The following is a 17,124-nucleotide window of genomic DNA, read 5'->3' on the forward strand; positions in this document are numbered from 1 at the left end:
AATACTCTCCATAATTGACTATTTATTCCTTTACGACAACCCTCACATAGTTCTTCACTTGTTTCCTCTTCAATCATAGTATATAATTACAATTTCCATTTTCTTTTAATATATTCTGTGTTTTAAAGTAAGTAGCATTAGATCGTGAAACTTACATTTCATCCAGTGTATTATGTTGCCGTGTTTGAAAGTAAGCACTCTGCCAAATTGTAAGCCCGAAGGTGAATAAATAACAAAGTTATTGGCTTGTAAAAAAAGGAGTCAACTCTGAATCATGCAAAACGAGACGTGTCTCTTACCGCCGCGTATCTACGTCACTAGACATAATCCACACCTACGTTTAGCTGAGACTGCCGCGAAAACTTCACTCTCTCCTCCCCCAAAACACTGTCGCTCGTTCGTGATGCGTAAAATCTGTGTTCTACGTTGTGAAACTAAGTGCGTCTTATTTAAACTACCAAAGGAAGAACTTCTGAGGAAACAATGGTTCAATTCATTTTCAAATGACACCAAAGGAGAATAACCCCAGGGTTTAACTGTGCGCGCGTCATTTCACTGAAGATTGCTTCAATGATCTTGGCACGTTCACTGCAGGAAATGTTAAACAACTATTCTTGAAAGAGGGGGAAATGCCAACCTTATTTGGACCTGTAAGCTCCACCGAATCACAACCTGTGTTACTATTTATTTTTGTCTGAACTTCAAGAAATATTTGTGTACCTTTGTCTGTGTTTAGCTAATGCATATAACGCTGACGTTTACATGTAGGCCTACTGTTATTTCTGGATTATTACAGTTTGTTTATCTATCTATGAACCCAGCTAATTTAAGTGATCAATCTATTATCGTCTATTATCTACTATTGTCTTTGGATGTTTCCTCGTCAGATAGGCCTCAAACTGGTATTGTAAAATCCCACCATCTCTATCTTTACACTGTATATAATATATAACCTGTAAACCGTAATCCAGCAATGATGGTAGGCGTTCCATTTGAGACACATGATGAAAGCTGTAACAAGTTCAAGGAATGGGAAGGAGGCGGTCACCGGCGAACGTTCAACAACTTTTAATAAAAAATTAACAAACCACAAAACGAAAGTATAATAATTACATATTATTTTGAAATAATAGTGTTTTTACACCTTCTATGTAAATTAACTTGTTGTTGGACACCATAAACCAAAGTAGGAACTTAAAAATCATTTGCTACTTACTCTTAAAGCTCAGTAAACGTAGGTCTCCTTTCTCCTTTGATAAAAGCAGGGCTGTAACTCTTATCATTGGTTTCTTTTTCTGCCATATAAATTAAATTGTTAGTTAGTTAGTTAGTTTATCTAACATATTGAAAACAAAGATGGGCATAGTTTTCAGCAGAGATTGAAACAAAAAAAGAAATTAGGTAACACGTTCATTCCTATCACCTCAACACTGACAAACAATGAAGGATGAAGAGTTTCCCATCTTTCCAAATCATTTCTTATTTGTTTAATTAATTTTTGTTGTTTGCCTCAAAAAAAGTTGGCTCAAATTTGCTGTAACAATAATTCAGAAATATCTAAACCTTTGCTTAGACCAGTGAAATAAAACCTGTTCATTTAACTGGGATGGCCAAACACCCGAAATCAACATTCTTCAGATTTGGGTTTCATTCATTTTATATCCTGAATTAAGTCCATATTCATACAAACACTGCATAAGTGGGTTAGATGAGGAAGGTTCCGAGCTTTGAACGTTCAATACACCTTTCGGAAGATACCGTATCAACAGGTTACCTTTCGGTGTATCTCCAGCTCCTGAAGTTTTCCAGAAGTGCATAGCTCAAAGCCTTGAAGATCTGGAAGGGGTTGTAAACGTCATGGATGATATACTTCTGGGTAGAGAAAATGTGGAACAGCATGATGCAAGGTTAAGGCGACTTCTAGATAGACTACGGAGCATTCATTTAAAATCAATCGGGAAAAGTGCAAGATCAGAATGGATGAAATAAAGTACATTGGGCATGTACTTTGGGCATGCATGGAGAAGGTCAGAAGCCAGACTCAGACAAGATCAAAGCGATTGTGGAGATGTCCGAGCCACAGGACAAATCAGCTTTAATGAGGTTTCTTGGCATTTATTCCAAACCTGTCATAGAATGGCGCACCGCTGAGGAAACTTATGGAAAGTGGTGTGAAGTGGCACTGGGACACTTCACAGCAAAAGAGTTTTGAAGTACTGAAATCAGAGCTGAGCAGAGACCCAGTACTCAGATTCTTTAGGATGAGACTCATTCAGTTGATGTAAGTTCAGAGGGTTTGTGAGCTGTTGTCCTACAGGAAGGACATCCTGGAGCATATGGCTCATGATCAATGACTGATTGCAGAATAGTATGCTCTCATTGAAAAAGAGCTCTTAGCCGTTGTTCATGGATGTGACAAATTCTGCCATTACCTTTATGGGAAGAAAGTAAGAGTACAGTCAGATCACAAACTGAGATTTAAACACCAGAGACAGTGTTCAAAAAGCCTCTGCAGAAAGCTCCATCACGTCTACAGAGGATGTTGATGAAGCTTCAGCCGTATGACCTGCAAGTAACTTACAAACCTGGTAAAGAGTTGAATATAGCGGATACAATGAGCAGAGCTTACATGGAGGAAGAAAAACAACAGCTACTGGTTCTGATCTAAACGTGTGCTTCCCCTTTAAGTGTTGTATGATCACTAGATGACTTGACTTCCTGTCTCTTCACCTCTTCTTTCCTGTTTGTCATCTGATTCAAAGAGACAGCAAGGTATCTTCTTGGTTTCTGGTAATCCTCTTTAACCCTTACTTATTTATTACTTTTATGTATCTTCACTCAAACTTGTGTATAATTTTATTTTACATGTATGTGTGATGATTTTTGTCATTTTACACTTTTTGAGTTATATTTCTCCTAAATGTGTAAGTGAGCACATGTTGACAAATGTACAACACTTTTATAGTACACAATAAGGGACTTTTAATCTGAGGGGCTTCTTGTATGTTTCTTTTTCTATCAGGTATGTTTTCTGTTTTATTTCCTTTATTATCTTTCTCATGTTGATAAGCTTTCTGTATGTGATTCAATGGGAGAGAGCACATTAAAGTCGTTTTAATCTTATTAAATCTGATATGTTTCTATGTCGATCAGAATAAAATGATCCAGTGAAACTGATGACTGCTGTCCTGTGTCTGTTTCCACAGCACAAAGCAAAACAAGTTTTTAATAACTGGTGTCGCCGGCCATACATGAGCCACTGGTTACACAGTTTGCCATTAGTGAAAGTGAAAGTGGATCACGACCACGAGGCTTTAACTAAAATATCTGCTTTTAATCTTACAACAGAACATTTCTTTATTCGTTATTGTAAGAGTGGACACATCTGATCTTGACTCACAGTTCAGTGACAGAAATATATCATTGATTCTCTTCAACAGATTTATAATGTTTCTGATTTGAGTAGTAGCTTTTAAGCCTGTAAACTTGGATATACGACGATATTAACATGTCAAATATTAAAAAAAAAATGTGTTTACTACTTTGTTATGAAAATTGAATTAGATATTTTTTGTTTATTGGTTTTGAAACTTATTTTAGTCATTTGGTCTCTTTTACAGCGGGGTAAAGTTTTGTTTTTGATATTCCAGACACTATTCAGCGATTAAACACCAATAACTCCAAAACCACTTGCCCTTCACATATCTTAATAATATTACTGCTATAAGTACAACCTTATGGTCTATTCGCTCGATATGATAAACACTGCCCCGCACAAGCTGTCGCTGGGAGAGCTTGCTCTTTGCGAAGCAGAAGGTAAGGAACTGTGGGAAAAGTGCAAGCTTTTTTTGTTTTTATATAGCCTGGTGGGTATTTTTATAGCTTTTTTGTTACAGGGCATAAACACATACGACCAGTGTCGTTCTGTAGAGGAGGACAATGGACAACTTTCACAAACTCTCTGTTGAACCCAGTGGACGATTAGTGAACAACATGTTCAGAAATAACTTTGTAAAAGCTTTGTTTAGTAGGTAGACAGATCTATACACCAATAGTCAATCAATTGAGGTCTAAAATAGGCATCTACAACCTCTCTTTATACTCCTATTGGTGAATAAGGGGATTGCATGTCTCAAAATAAATTACTTTTTGTATTAGCTTTGTCCAGCAGGTATACTAACCTATACAACCAGGGCCAAAAGAGTGGGACTGTGGGCATATTTTACAACCTTTCTTTTTACCCCTTCTGGTGGTAAAGGGGATTGCAAAGATCAGTGTTGGTTGTAACTAGTTACTAAGTAATTAGTTACTGTAATTTAATTACTTTTCACTTGAAAAAGTAAAGTAAGGGATTACTCATATGTTTTCTGTAATTTAATTACAGTTACTTTTGATGTTATTAAACTAAATACTTTGTGAATTATATGCATGTGCAATAGTGTAATTGACATCAAAATGTAAAGTCTTACTTTAAAATCTGTGCTTTAATGTATAATCCACACATTTGTAATACTTTGGTCAGATAATAATATTATATTTTTGAATGAATTAAATAAGCTGTTTCATGTCTATCCTTGAATCACTTAACTACTCAAGGTTGATGTAGGATATAGAAAGTATTTAGTAATGAGTAACTAAATACTTTTTGGACAGAGTAATTTGGACAGTAATCTAATTACACTATTGAATATGTAATGAGTAACTAGTAATTAATTACTTTTTCAGAGTAACTTACCCAACACTGGCAAAGATGCCACACATCCTCCCCTATTGAATATCCCTTGAAAAGCTATTACCAAAAGGATAATTTTGGATATGTAATTCTCTTATCCGCCAGTAGGGTTTAAAAAGAGACCTTGTGAAAGATGCCTTCTGTCCCCCTCTACCGAACTAAACTGGTTTCATGTTTCTGTCTTCATTCTGGCCAAAGCAATAACAAAAAGGTTAATTTTGGAATTGTATTTCTCTTCTCTGCAAGCCGGGGTAAAAAGATAGTCGTGAAAAAATTCCCCCTGTCCCCATCTATTGATTGACCCTGGTTGTATAGATCTGTCTACCTGCTGGACAATGCAATTACAAGAAGTTATTTCTGAACATGTTGTTCTATGTTAAAAAAGAACAAAAGGTTGTGAAATTTTATAATCTTAGTCATTCAGCTGTAATATTATTAATATATTCGAAGGGCAAGAAGTTTACGAGTTACTTGCTTTTATTGCTGAATTTGTTGGGAATATCAATAACAAACCAATTTTATATCGCTAATTTTTTTCAGGAAGTTAATGATAGACTTGATGAGGAAACGATATAGTGCAGCTTTAAATCACATTTATAGACAACAAGATGAAATCATTCTTAGTTATTAATATGTAGAAATGAAAAATGATCTGAATAATCTGTTGTGTTTATATGGGACATACAGTATTCAGTGTATTTCTCAAAGAACGGTTTACCTCCAAAATACAATAAAATATTTCAAGACTTAATGGTCTTTTCAAATTCCTTTATTATAAATTTTTATACGTTTATGTTTTAATTTAAAAATACAATATAGTTGGTTAATTTTGCAATATTTGGTTGCAATCATTCAAGTGTCATTAAGTGTTGTGATTTTTGTTTTCAAATGACCACAACAGGGAAATATTAATGATGGAATCTTCATCAACAAGAAGAGAAACTGGAAGTTGTAGTAAAGAACAACCTCCAAGTGAGTCGGTTACACAGAAAAAAATAAAATTCTACTCTCATATTGTTATGTTCTTGATATATTTTCATAATTGTGTGTGACTTCTGTACAGAAGGAAAGCTGAAGGCTGTGAAGTCGTGTCTGGTGTGTCAGATCTCTTCCCGTGAAACTCACCTGGAGTCTCATTTGAGAGTGTCAGGATTACAGAAACACAAACTGATTCTGCCGGATTTTATATGTCAGAAACATGACAGACCTCTGGAGCTCTTCTGTAGAGATGATCACACATGTGTGTGTATGTCCTGCACTGAAGGAGATCACAAGAACCACAACACTGTTCCTTTAAGAGAGGTGAGAATACTGTGTACTGTCAAGTGCTAAAATGTTTTTTTATGCTGTAACTCATCTATAAAGATTACTAACTACCCCCATGTTTAATATATCATGTTTAAATTTGCTTTGTTATGTCAGTCTGAACTGCAGGAGATGATGGAGAACCAAAGAGCAGCGCAGAAACACAATGAAGATGTCATTAAAGATCTGAAGAAGGAAATCTCTGAGCAGGAGTTGATGATAGAGACGCAGAAAGCAGCAGAGAAACAGGGCGAAGATGTCATTAAAGATCTGAAGGAGGAGATCACTGAGCTGAAGAACAGAAACACTGAGCTGGAGAAGAGAAACACTGAGCTGGAGATGGTGAAACAGAAGCAGATAACAGCAGAGAGACGGATTGAAGATGTCTTTAAAGTTCGAGATCAGGAGATCACTGAGCTGAAGAACAGAAATACTGAGCTGGAGATGGTGAATCAGAAGCAGATTACAACACAGAGACAGAATGAAGATGTCATTAAAGATCTGAAGAAGGAGATCACTGAGCTGAAGAAGACAGATGCTGAGCTGAAGAAGAGAAACACTGAGCTGGAGATGGTGAAACAGAAGCAGATAACAGCAGAGAGACAGAATGAAGATGCCATTAAAGATCTGAAGAAGGAGATCACTGAGCTGAAGAAGAGAAACACTGAGCTGAAGAAGAGAAACACTGAGCTGGAGATGGTGAAACAGAAGCAGATAACAGCAGAGAGACAGAATGAAGATGTCACTAAACATCTGAAGGAGGAGATCACTGAGCTGAAGAAGAGAAACACTGAGCTGGAGATGGTGAAACAGAAGCTGATAACAGCACAGAGACAGAATGAAGATGTTATTAAAGATCTGAAGGAGGAGATCACTGAACTGAAGAAGAGAAACATTGAGCAGCAGCAGAAGATCTCAAACACTGAAGATAATCTCCTCCTCATACAGGTCTGTAGATCTCTCTCGTCATACTGGCTCTTTCATTTTACGAGACTTCATGGAGTTATATTAACATACATGTCAACACTCATGTTTTTCACGGGAGTCTCCCGTTTTTCACAGCAATCTGCTGCGATAGTCCCGTTTTTCAATTATATCTCATTTGCAACTCCTGAGGAGTGACTCTGTGGCTTTGTCCACTGAACATTTGGCCTCACCGGCTGTCGTGCTTTGGAAGGCGAAATAAAACTATAGATGAAGTTGAGTAGAGAGGAGTCACATCTCGATGTAATTAATTTTACAGTATAAATACACTGTAAGTTAATATACAGTATGCTGTAAAGTATTGTAGTTTCTAACAGTACATATAATGTGTTTTAGAAATAAGAAGCTTGATGACTATATTTGTTTCCAGTAATATACTGTTGATTTTATGGGAATTTCACAGCAGCACAATGTGACACGACAAACGCCTTGGTTTTACTGTCTTCTCACGTGTTGTGTAGACGGGGTTTCAGAGTACTAAGCTTTTCAAATAATGTGTATAGCCAGCAATGTTGGGTGTAACTAGTAACTAAGTAATTAGTTACTGTATTTGCATTACTTTTCCCTTGAAAAAGTAAAGTAAGGGATTACTCTTATTTTTACTGTAATTTAAATACAGTTTCTTTTGATGTAATTAAACTAAATACTTTGTTCAATACATGCTTGTGCAATATTGTAATTGACAATAAAATTCAAGTCCAACTTTAAAATCTGTGCTTTAATGTATCAATTTTACATTTGTAATACTTTGGTCAGTTAATGGGGGGCAAGGTGGCTTAGTGGTTAGCACGTTCACCTCACACCTCCAGGGTTGGGGGTTCGATTCCCGCTTCCGACTTGTGTGTGTGGAGTTTGCATGTTCTCCCCGTGCCTCAGGGGTTTCCTCCGGGTACTCCGGTTTCCTCCCCTGGTCCAAAGACATGCATGGTAGGTTGATTGGCATCTCTGGAAAAATTTTCCGTAGGGTGTGAGTGCGTGAGTGAATGAGTGAGTGTGTGTGCCCTGCGATGGGTTGGCACTCCATCCAGGGTGTATCCTGCCTTGATGCCCGATGACTCCTGAGATAGGCGCAGGCTCCCCGTGACCCGAGGTAGTTCGGATAAGCGTTAGAAAATGGATGGATGGATGGTCAGTTAATAATATTATTTATTTGAATGAATTAAATAAGCTGTTTCATGTCTATCCTTGAATCACTTAACTACTCAAGGTTGATGTAGGATATAGAAAGTAAGTAGTAATGAGTAACTAAATACTTTTTGGACAAAGTAATTTGTACAGTAATCTAATTACACTATTGAATATGTAATGAGTAACTAGTAATTAATTACTTTTTCAGAGTAACTTACCCAACACTGTTTAGTGTATTTCGGGGAAACTATGAGTTTGATCACAGTCAAATACGGATAATTAATGATGATTAACTATACCTATCTTATACACCTTTTATCGGATTCAGCAGACCTAATAATAGCAACAAAACTAGATTCACTCGTCCAGCGAGTGATCAGCAGATCGTATATCAAATCTAAGAAACATTACTTTCCTGGCCTTGGAGACATAACTCTCTCACTGTAGCACAGTACCTCCTCAGATATTAGATCGAAATCAAGCAGTTTAAGTGACATTAATATGTGATAAAGAAACACAGCAACAGTTCAATTGTAGATAACAAATACGGGTTTATTTACTACACTAAAGGGAAAACAAACCGACTGACTAACAAAATAACAAATGATTACAAACAAAACATGAAACATAAATGCAGTAAAGAAAGGTAGGAAATAGACAAAGTAAAGAGTGGCAGTTTTACAAACAGCTATTCACATCTGTTTCAGCTTAAACGCAGCTATCTAGGATATAGTTGGATACTTGAATTGGTTCCCTGAGTGTGCTGGGACAAGTTCTGTGCGCGTTGACAAGGTTCTTTGAGTCCTGATGGTTTCAAAGCAAGCGGGTGAGTCGGTCTACTTCTTTCTTGGAGCCAGATTGGCTGACGAAGGTAGGACGAAGTTTTGGTGCGAAATCAAGTTTCTTTGTTCGCTTATTAGCTCATTTGCATGTAGGATAAATGGAGGATGCTTAAGAGAGGGCAGTTGGATCAGACTTGATGGCGCCGGTTAGAGTTGCTACTGAGAGGTTGTGGTATTTTACGACCACAAATGGTCACCTTTGATCTGGCCAAGATCCTACAACTGATAGTCAAGACCATAAAGATCCACATTGAAAGATTCATGTTGAGAGATCAGATTTTAACACTAGATTTTATTCTGGTTAATCTCAGGACAATCTGGTGATTGTTAAGATTTTTGCTGATATGCTGCACAAGATACATTTGAGATCACTGGTGTTTTTTATTTTAGGAAGAATATCAGAATGACTTGAGTCGTCAGAAGAAGTCTTCATCTGAGCGTTCTTTTAGGTTCTGGTTCCTGGTTGTGGGAGTCCTGTTTGTGTTGTCTGCTTGTTTTATTCAGACTTACAATCACATACAACGCAGTGAAGCTGGTAAGTGAAGATAAAATACACAGAGTTTATTGTTCTACAACTGATCTACAGGAACATATATTTATTTAAATACTGCATCAATGTTGCAAATGAAGTTTCTTTGTGATCAAAAGATATGAACAAATACTGTTGACAGAAGAGTGTAAATCTTTAATAAACAACTCAGACTAGAGAAATTCATGATGAAAGATTCATGTAGAGATCAGATGTTTGACTGTAGATTTTATTCTGGTTAATCTCAGGACAGTCTGGTGATTGTTAAAGTTTCTGCTGAAATGCTGCACAAGATACACATGAAATAACTGCTGTCTTTTTCTCAGAAATCACTGAACTGAAGAAGAAAAACATTAAGCTGGACGTAGACCTGGAAAGCAGTATAGCTGGTAAGTGAAATTTCAAATACACAATACAGAAGTTAATTTCAATTAAATGAAAACCTTTTTTAAACTTATGTTTAAAGCGTTTAGATTGTAGAAAAAAAAATAAGGATTTACAAACATTAAGTACAAAGTTCAAAATTACTCATAAATGAAAATAAGAAAATCGAAAGAGCAAATAATTAAAGAGAGATTTACATACATTTGATAAAAGAAACCCAAAAAAGCAGAAAATTCAATCATAAGACATCATGAGGTTAGTTTAAAGGGGGGTATTGATACATTTAAGGACAAATATTCAATCCTATCTGTATAAGCGGCAGTCCCTGTGCCAATCTCTCAACAGTTTTTTGGGCATCCTTCATTTTCCCATGACCTCATCTGCTCTTATTCTTCCTCTGTGTAGTTCTGGGGGGTGGATGATGGGAGGATGAGCTCGGGGCTCAAGCCTAGTCTCAGGTTTGGTCACCCTTTGAGGACAGTAAACAAAGTTTGTTTACAAAACAGTTACAAACTTTATTAAATCTATTAAATCTATTAAATCTATTAATCAGACTCATTGTTCAAAATATGTTTTGGTTTAATCAGAAATGTCCAAAGGATTGTGTTATGGGTTAGTTTACAGGTAGAAGTCTATACTGTAAGATGTTTTTACAGAAATAGTCATGCAAATCTCTGTGTGTGCGTGTGAATACTGAAGTGATCCCTAAGCAAAGCAGTAGAGCTCCTTCTGTTCTGCTACTTGATCATCTAAATAACAACACACGCACATAAACACACACATGCACGCACACTAACACACACAAACGTCTGGTTGAGTTCATCTCCAAGGGAACAGCATAATGATTGTTATACTGTACAAACTGTATAACCACACCCTAAACTTAACCACCAGAAAACTTTGTGCTTTTTTCAATTTTCATAAATAACAGTTCAGTACAATTTATAATCTTGTTTCCCCTTTGGTAAGCGTTCAGGGTTAAGTCCCCACTGCGATATAAAAACAAGGCCACACATATTGATCAGAGAAAACATGATAAAACATATTTAATACATGCTGCTTGTTTATACGCCATATATAATACATGTCAGAGATGTGCTGATGTTGTGATGTTTGTCTGTACAGAATTGAAGTTGAAGTGGATGCAGCAGTATGCAGGTACAGTATGTCATCTGCTCTATTCACTCATATACTACAATACTTTACATTTATATACTGACACATTATTCATTAAATATCACAAACATCATCATCATCAGTTGTGATTGATATTCTCTGATCTCTCTCAGTGGATGTGACTCTGGATCCTGATACAGCAAATCCATATCTCATTCTGTCTGATGATGAGAAACACGTGAGAACTGGAGACATTAGTCATAAACTCCCAGACAACCCCAAGAGATTTGATACATGTCCAATTGTTCTGGGAAAGGAGGGATTCTCATCAGGGAGATTTTATTATGAGGTTCAGGTGAAGGGAAAGACTAAATGGACTTTAGGAGTGGTCAGAGAATCTGTTAACAGGGAGGGGCAGATCGCACTGACATCAGTAAATGGATTCTGGACTGTGTGGTTGAGGAATGAGAATGAATATAAAGCTTTTGCTAGTCCCTCTGTGTCTCTGTCTCTGAGAGAAAAGCCACAGAAGGTGGGTGTGTTTGTGGATTATGAGGAGGGTTTGGTTTCCTTTTATGATGTGGAGAACAGATCTCATATCTACTCTTTCACTGATCAATCTTTTACTGAGAAACTCTATCCATATTTTGGCCCATGTTTGAATGATCAAGGAAAAAACTCAGAGCCGTTGATCATCACACCTGTCGTTAAAAGTCATTAGTTTTTTTTATATCTGAAATACTAGACAAAACAACACTTTCTATGATTAAATAAAAAGGATTAAATAGAATTAGAAATATTAACCATTTTTTTTGTTTTCCATTTTTAAACATATAATACTGCTGTATATGTAGATTATGTTCAAAATGTTATGTTAATATTTCTACATTGCTTCAGAATGGTGTCTAAATTACATGTCTGCTTATTTTCTGATATATAATAAATATATACGTAAATTTTGATTTACATTTAAATTAGCCAAGTTAATCACAACAATATTTTTTAATTAAAACTATTTCTACAATATACACGGGAAATAGTCACACACACTGTAAAACTTTGTTTCAATTTCGCAGCAGGGTTGCCAGTAACTTATCGATTTAATGTAAAATTAAATAATCATGCATAAACTTACCTAGTTTATATATTTTTCTTTCATAAAACAAGACTAAATATCTCGGGTTACATTTTTTTGTTATGTAAATGTATCGAAATTTAAGAAGTTTTTTTTTTTTTAAGAAAACAAGAGAAAAAGGCTTATGAAGAATCTAATTTTTTGCAGTGTTTCTGTGCTAATGCCAGTCTCTTCTTGCTCATTTTGACTTGTTTTAATTTTGATTAAAAGGACTGAAAACAGTACTAATAGGGAAGTATTTTAAGTAGTAATTAAATCTACAGTAAGTTACTGGCAAACCTGCTTCGAAAACTACAACAAAGTTTTACAGTGTAAATACACTGTACACTAAAGACCACATGTGTGTAATGAGTCAATGGTACAGTACAGTGATGAAATCAGATGGTCATTCCTCACAGGGGCGGCTGGACCATTATTGTGACACACGTGAGAAAACAAGAGATGTTTTTCTGTCACATTCACTCTCAGTGTTATACTTGCTGTCAATAAACAATAGTCTTGTTCCAATTGAGCTATTCTACCCTGACACACACTGATGACATTTGCCGGTTGCAGATGGACTAAGGAATAAAAACACACCATCAAGTTTGACACTTCATGCTGAACCTGCGACAGAACACATGATTTTGCTGCCTTTATTACTGATAAAGTGGATATGATAGAAATTTTGAAATATACAGTGATTCTCAAACTGGAGACCCCAAGATGAATCCAGAGAGGACACAGATTTTGTGGCATTTCATGAAATATAGAAATTTGTTATAGATCTCACGCAATCCAATATCAGGAAAATAACACCACCAATGAAAAGAAATGATGTTCCAGCATTGTATGTGTTTTTGGTTTAATTAAAATTCTAAGTTTAAGATTATAAATCTTTATTTGAGAAGACGCAAACGTCAATTGATGAAAACCTTTGTAATCATTATGATGATTATGATAGCCACATTGTATGCTGTATGATGTGTAAGTTATGTGTTTTCCCTGTTTACTATAAGTCAACGTTCACCCTCATGAAGAATACTGTAGTACAGTGTCTACTAAAGTAAACTGTAGTATACTTTAGTATTGTGTATTATAATATGCAAATATTCACTATATAATATGGTTCAAAAACACAGACACAAAGATCTGCCAGAAGAGCAGAAGGACTATGATGCTCATTAATCCACGTTTGCAGTTCAGGATACAATATTCTCAATAACTGTTCCATAATAATGTCTCTGCAACCTGTTGGACTGTCTTATGGCCAGCTTCCACCCATTTGTAAGAGAAATCTATTAAGTGTACATACAGTTCCTTGTGAGATCCTTCTTCCAATAGCACATCTAGGGAGAGGAATCTTTGTCAATAAGTCTAAAAATGAATGTAATATTTCCTCAGTATATCATCTTTCACCTGCTTGTAGTCATTCACTTGTGCTATAGACACATCTGCCACACAGGCTTTGCAAGTGGGAAGCAGGACCAGGTGTATAGCTCAGTTTCCTATAGGCTATTTGCAAACTCCAGCAATTTGTTCGAAGGTAGTCAAATAATGCTCATTTATTTCAAAGAAAGTATATTAAACTAAAATCAAATATAGATATTGGTGCATTTTAGTTATTCTTTTCTTTAAAGAATAGAATATGTCTCCAGTCATTGTAAAAGTTTAGTGAACACAACTGATATTCACTCGCAGGTAAGAGACAAAAATATAATACAGATTGTGATAAACGTTTTATGTTTTTGAGTTATGTAAGTAATAAATCAATTAACAGCAAAGCGAGAGATCGCACTGAAACCAGTAAATGGATTCATGTTATGATGTGGAGAACAGATCTCATATCTAATCTTCACTAAACAATATTCCACTTAGAAACTCTGTCCATATTTTAGCCCATCCCCAAACTATATGTGTAAAAACTAGCTGTTAGGCTTAATCATCACACCTGTCAATTACAGTCAATAAATGTTCACCTTTTTTTATTGAAGCCATGTAATTTCGGAAATATGAATATGAATCTTTTGTTTTAAATGTGCAGTCAATGGATAGTTGATCAGTAACATGTTTTTATGTTAAAATATATGAAATTTTAGGGGATCATTTCAAGATGTATTGTGGTCATTCCAGTCCTTATATAGGTTAATAATCTTAATTATTTCTATGGCTGTATATAACATGTAACCGGTCTGAACTGACAGTTTGATTTAAAATACTTTGAACATTCAGGTTTAAGAGTGTAAACTTGACTCTGTGCAGAATAAATGCAGGTACATTTCTGCAGAAAACAACAGTGCAGTGTTTAGTGGCAAAAAGTAATCCAGGAATGTTTCTCAAGTAAAGATAAAGATGAGGCTAAACTTAAAAGGATAATTAATTGAACAAAACATCTTTCCTCATTTAGTCACTCTCCTGTAATTTCAAACCTGTTTGACTTTCATCTGCAGAACACAAAAGAAGATATTTTGAAAAAGTTGGTAATGAAACAACATTGACCCATTCACAGTCTGGCTGACTATAGAGAATATTGCACAACACTATAATCAGACATGTTGTTGATATATTTTCATAATTTCTTTTTTGCAGTGATGTCATCCTCCAGTGATCCAATGACAGAGAGACTTCTGTGTTCAATCTGTCTGGATGTGTTCATGTGCTGCACTCCATGTGGAATGAATCAACTTCTGTAAGATCTGTCTGAATACATACTGGAACAACAGTCAAGACTACAGATGTCCAAACTGTAACAAAGCATTCAAACAGAGACCTGATCTCAAGATTAATACAACACTCAGAGACGTTGTGAATGAGCAGAAGAAGAAATTTGAAGTTGTTTGTGACATCTGTACTAAAGGAAAGCTGAAGGCTGTGAAGTCGTGTCTGGTGTGTCAGAGCTCTTACTGTGAAACGGGAGTCTCATTTGAGAGTGTCAGGATTACAGAAACACAAACTGATTGATCCTGTGAAGAATCTGCAGGATTATATATATCAGAAACATGACAGACCACTGGAGCTCTTCTGTAGAGATGATCACACATGTGTGTGTCTCATCTGCACTGTGACAGATCACAAGAACCATAACTTTGTTTCTGTAAAGGATGAGAGTGAAGAGAGGAAGGTGAGAGTTATTAACAATATTACAGAAACAGTTCACAAAAAGTTAATATGCAACATTTATTTATCAATGTTCTGTATTGTGTTCACCTTTTTTTTAGATTCAGATCTTGAAGACACAGACAGACGTGCAGCAGATGATTCAAGACAGAATCAAGAAGACTGAAGATATCAAACATTCAGCAGAACTCAGAAGAGTGAGTTTAAAAACTGTTGAAGAAGTTCAGTGTGTAATAGATTGTGTTTTTATTTGCTTAGTGAATTAAGTTGTTGAACAGAACATGAACATTTCATTTTTTTTCCTTCAGATAAACACAGAGAAGGAGAAAGCAGCCAGTGTGGTGGTCTTCAGTGATCTCATGCGCTCCATTGAGAGATATCAGTCAGAACTGCTGGAGATGATGGAGGAGAAGCAGAAAGCAGCAGAGAAACATGATGAAGATGTCATTAAAGATCTGGAGCAGGAGATCACTGAACTGAAGAAGAGAAACATTGAGCTGGAGCAGATCTCACACACTGAACATCATCTCCAACTCATACAGGTCACTACATCTCTCTCATCAATCATAAAGTTTGTTGTTTAGTTGTTTTTAAAATGTGTCTCAAGTAATTGTACCAAATGAATTGAGATCTCAGAGTCTATTTGGGATATTTGAGATATTGAAGAATGTCATGTGAGTTGTTTTCTCTCTATGCTGATGTTCTTCTCTCTTCTGCCTTAGATTCACTCGTCCATCTGCAGCCCTTTAAACACCAAGAACTGTCCTGAGATCAGTATGAAGAGTCATGTGAGTGTAGAGAAAGTGATGAGATCTCTGACTCAACTGCAGGAGAATCTACAGGAGAAACTCAGTGAAGCTGGTAGGTGAACATCAAACACACTGAACAAAGATTATTTTAATATCAACTGTCCTAAAACCTACAAACAGTGCTCACCTACACAAAGTGATAGAGCTCCTTCAGATTTAATACTTGATCCTTTAAACATCAGCAAACACAAACATTAATCAGAGAGAAACATGATGTCAATTATTTTAAAAAGCTTTTTTTTAAATGCAAATATATTTATTGTCTTGTGTCTGTACAGTGTTGAAGTGGATGCAGCAGTATGCAGGTACAGTGTGTCATCTGATCTCTTCACTCATATACTACAATACTTTACATTTATATACTGACACATTATTCATTAAATATCACAAACATCATCATCATCAGTTGTGATTCATATTCTCTGATCTCTCTCAGTGGATGTGACTCTGGATCCTGATACAGCTCATCCTAAACTCATTCTGTCTGATGATGAGAAACAAGTGAGAACTGGAGACATTAGACATAAACTCCCAGACAACCCAAAGAGATTTGATAGATATGTAATTGTTCTGGGAAAGGAGGGATTCTCATCAGGGATATTTTATTATGAGGTTCAGGTGAAGGGAAAGACTAAATGGATTTTAGGAGTGGCCATAGAATCTGTTGACAGGAAGGGAGAGATCACACTGACACCAGATGATGGATTCTGGACTGTGGTGTTGAGGAATGAGAATGAATATAAAGCATGTGCTGATCCCGATGTCACTCTGTCTCTGAGAGTAAAGCCACAGAAGGTGGGTGTGTTTGTGGATTATGAGGAGGGTTTGGTCTCCTTTTATGATGTGGAGAACAGATCTCATATCTACTCTTACACTGATCAATCTTTCACTGAGAAACTCTATCCATATTTTGGCGCAGGTTTGAATTATAAAGGTGAAAACTCAAAGCCGTTGATCCTCACACCTTTCAAGTATGGTCAATAGATCTTTATCCTTTTTTTAAATGAAAGCCAATATATTTCCTCGCAATAAATGGGTAATTGTTCATTAACAGGTTTTATGTT

General features: G+C 36.0%; 1 protein-coding gene and 1 pseudogene across 1 annotated transcript; both read left to right on the forward strand.

Moving 5' to 3' along the window:
- Positions 1-2,757: 2,757 nt before the first annotated feature.
- Positions 2,758-12,941, forward strand: LOC130415299 (E3 ubiquitin-protein ligase TRIM21-like). The gene is made up of 8 exons (XM_056740889.1): positions 2,758-2,772; positions 5,634-5,704; positions 5,796-6,034; positions 6,155-6,985; positions 9,382-9,526; positions 9,847-9,909; positions 11,030-11,062; positions 11,194-12,941. Exons 2-8 carry the CDS (start codon positions 5,644-5,646, stop codon positions 11,739-11,741), a joined length of 1,920 nt encoding a protein of 639 aa, XP_056596867.1. The 5' UTR covers positions 2,758-2,772; positions 5,634-5,643; the 3' UTR covers positions 11,742-12,941.
- A 1,784-nt stretch (positions 12,942-14,725) lies between these two features.
- Positions 14,726-17,044, forward strand: LOC130415302 (E3 ubiquitin-protein ligase TRIM39-like; annotated as a pseudogene).
- Positions 17,045-17,124: the final 80 nt, after the last annotated feature.

This window comes from Triplophysa dalaica, chromosome 25 (assembly GCF_015846415.1).
Source record: "Triplophysa dalaica isolate WHDGS20190420 chromosome 25, ASM1584641v1, whole genome shotgun sequence".
Lineage (NCBI taxonomy): Eukaryota > Metazoa > Chordata > Actinopteri > Cypriniformes > Nemacheilidae > Triplophysa > Triplophysa dalaica.

Coding starts and splice junctions, on each gene's coding strand:
- LOC130415299 (XM_056740889.1), top strand. CDS start 5,644: ATGATGGAATCTTCATCAACAAGAAGAGAAACTGGAAGTTGTAGTAAA. Junction 6,035..6,154: donor ACACTGTTCCTTTAAGAGAG/GTGAGAATACTG, acceptor TTGTTATGTCAG/TCTGAACTGCAGGAGATGAT. Junction 9,527..9,846: donor CATACAACGCAGTGAAGCTG/GTAAGTGAAGAT, acceptor TCTTTTTCTCAG/AAATCACTGAACTGAAGAAG.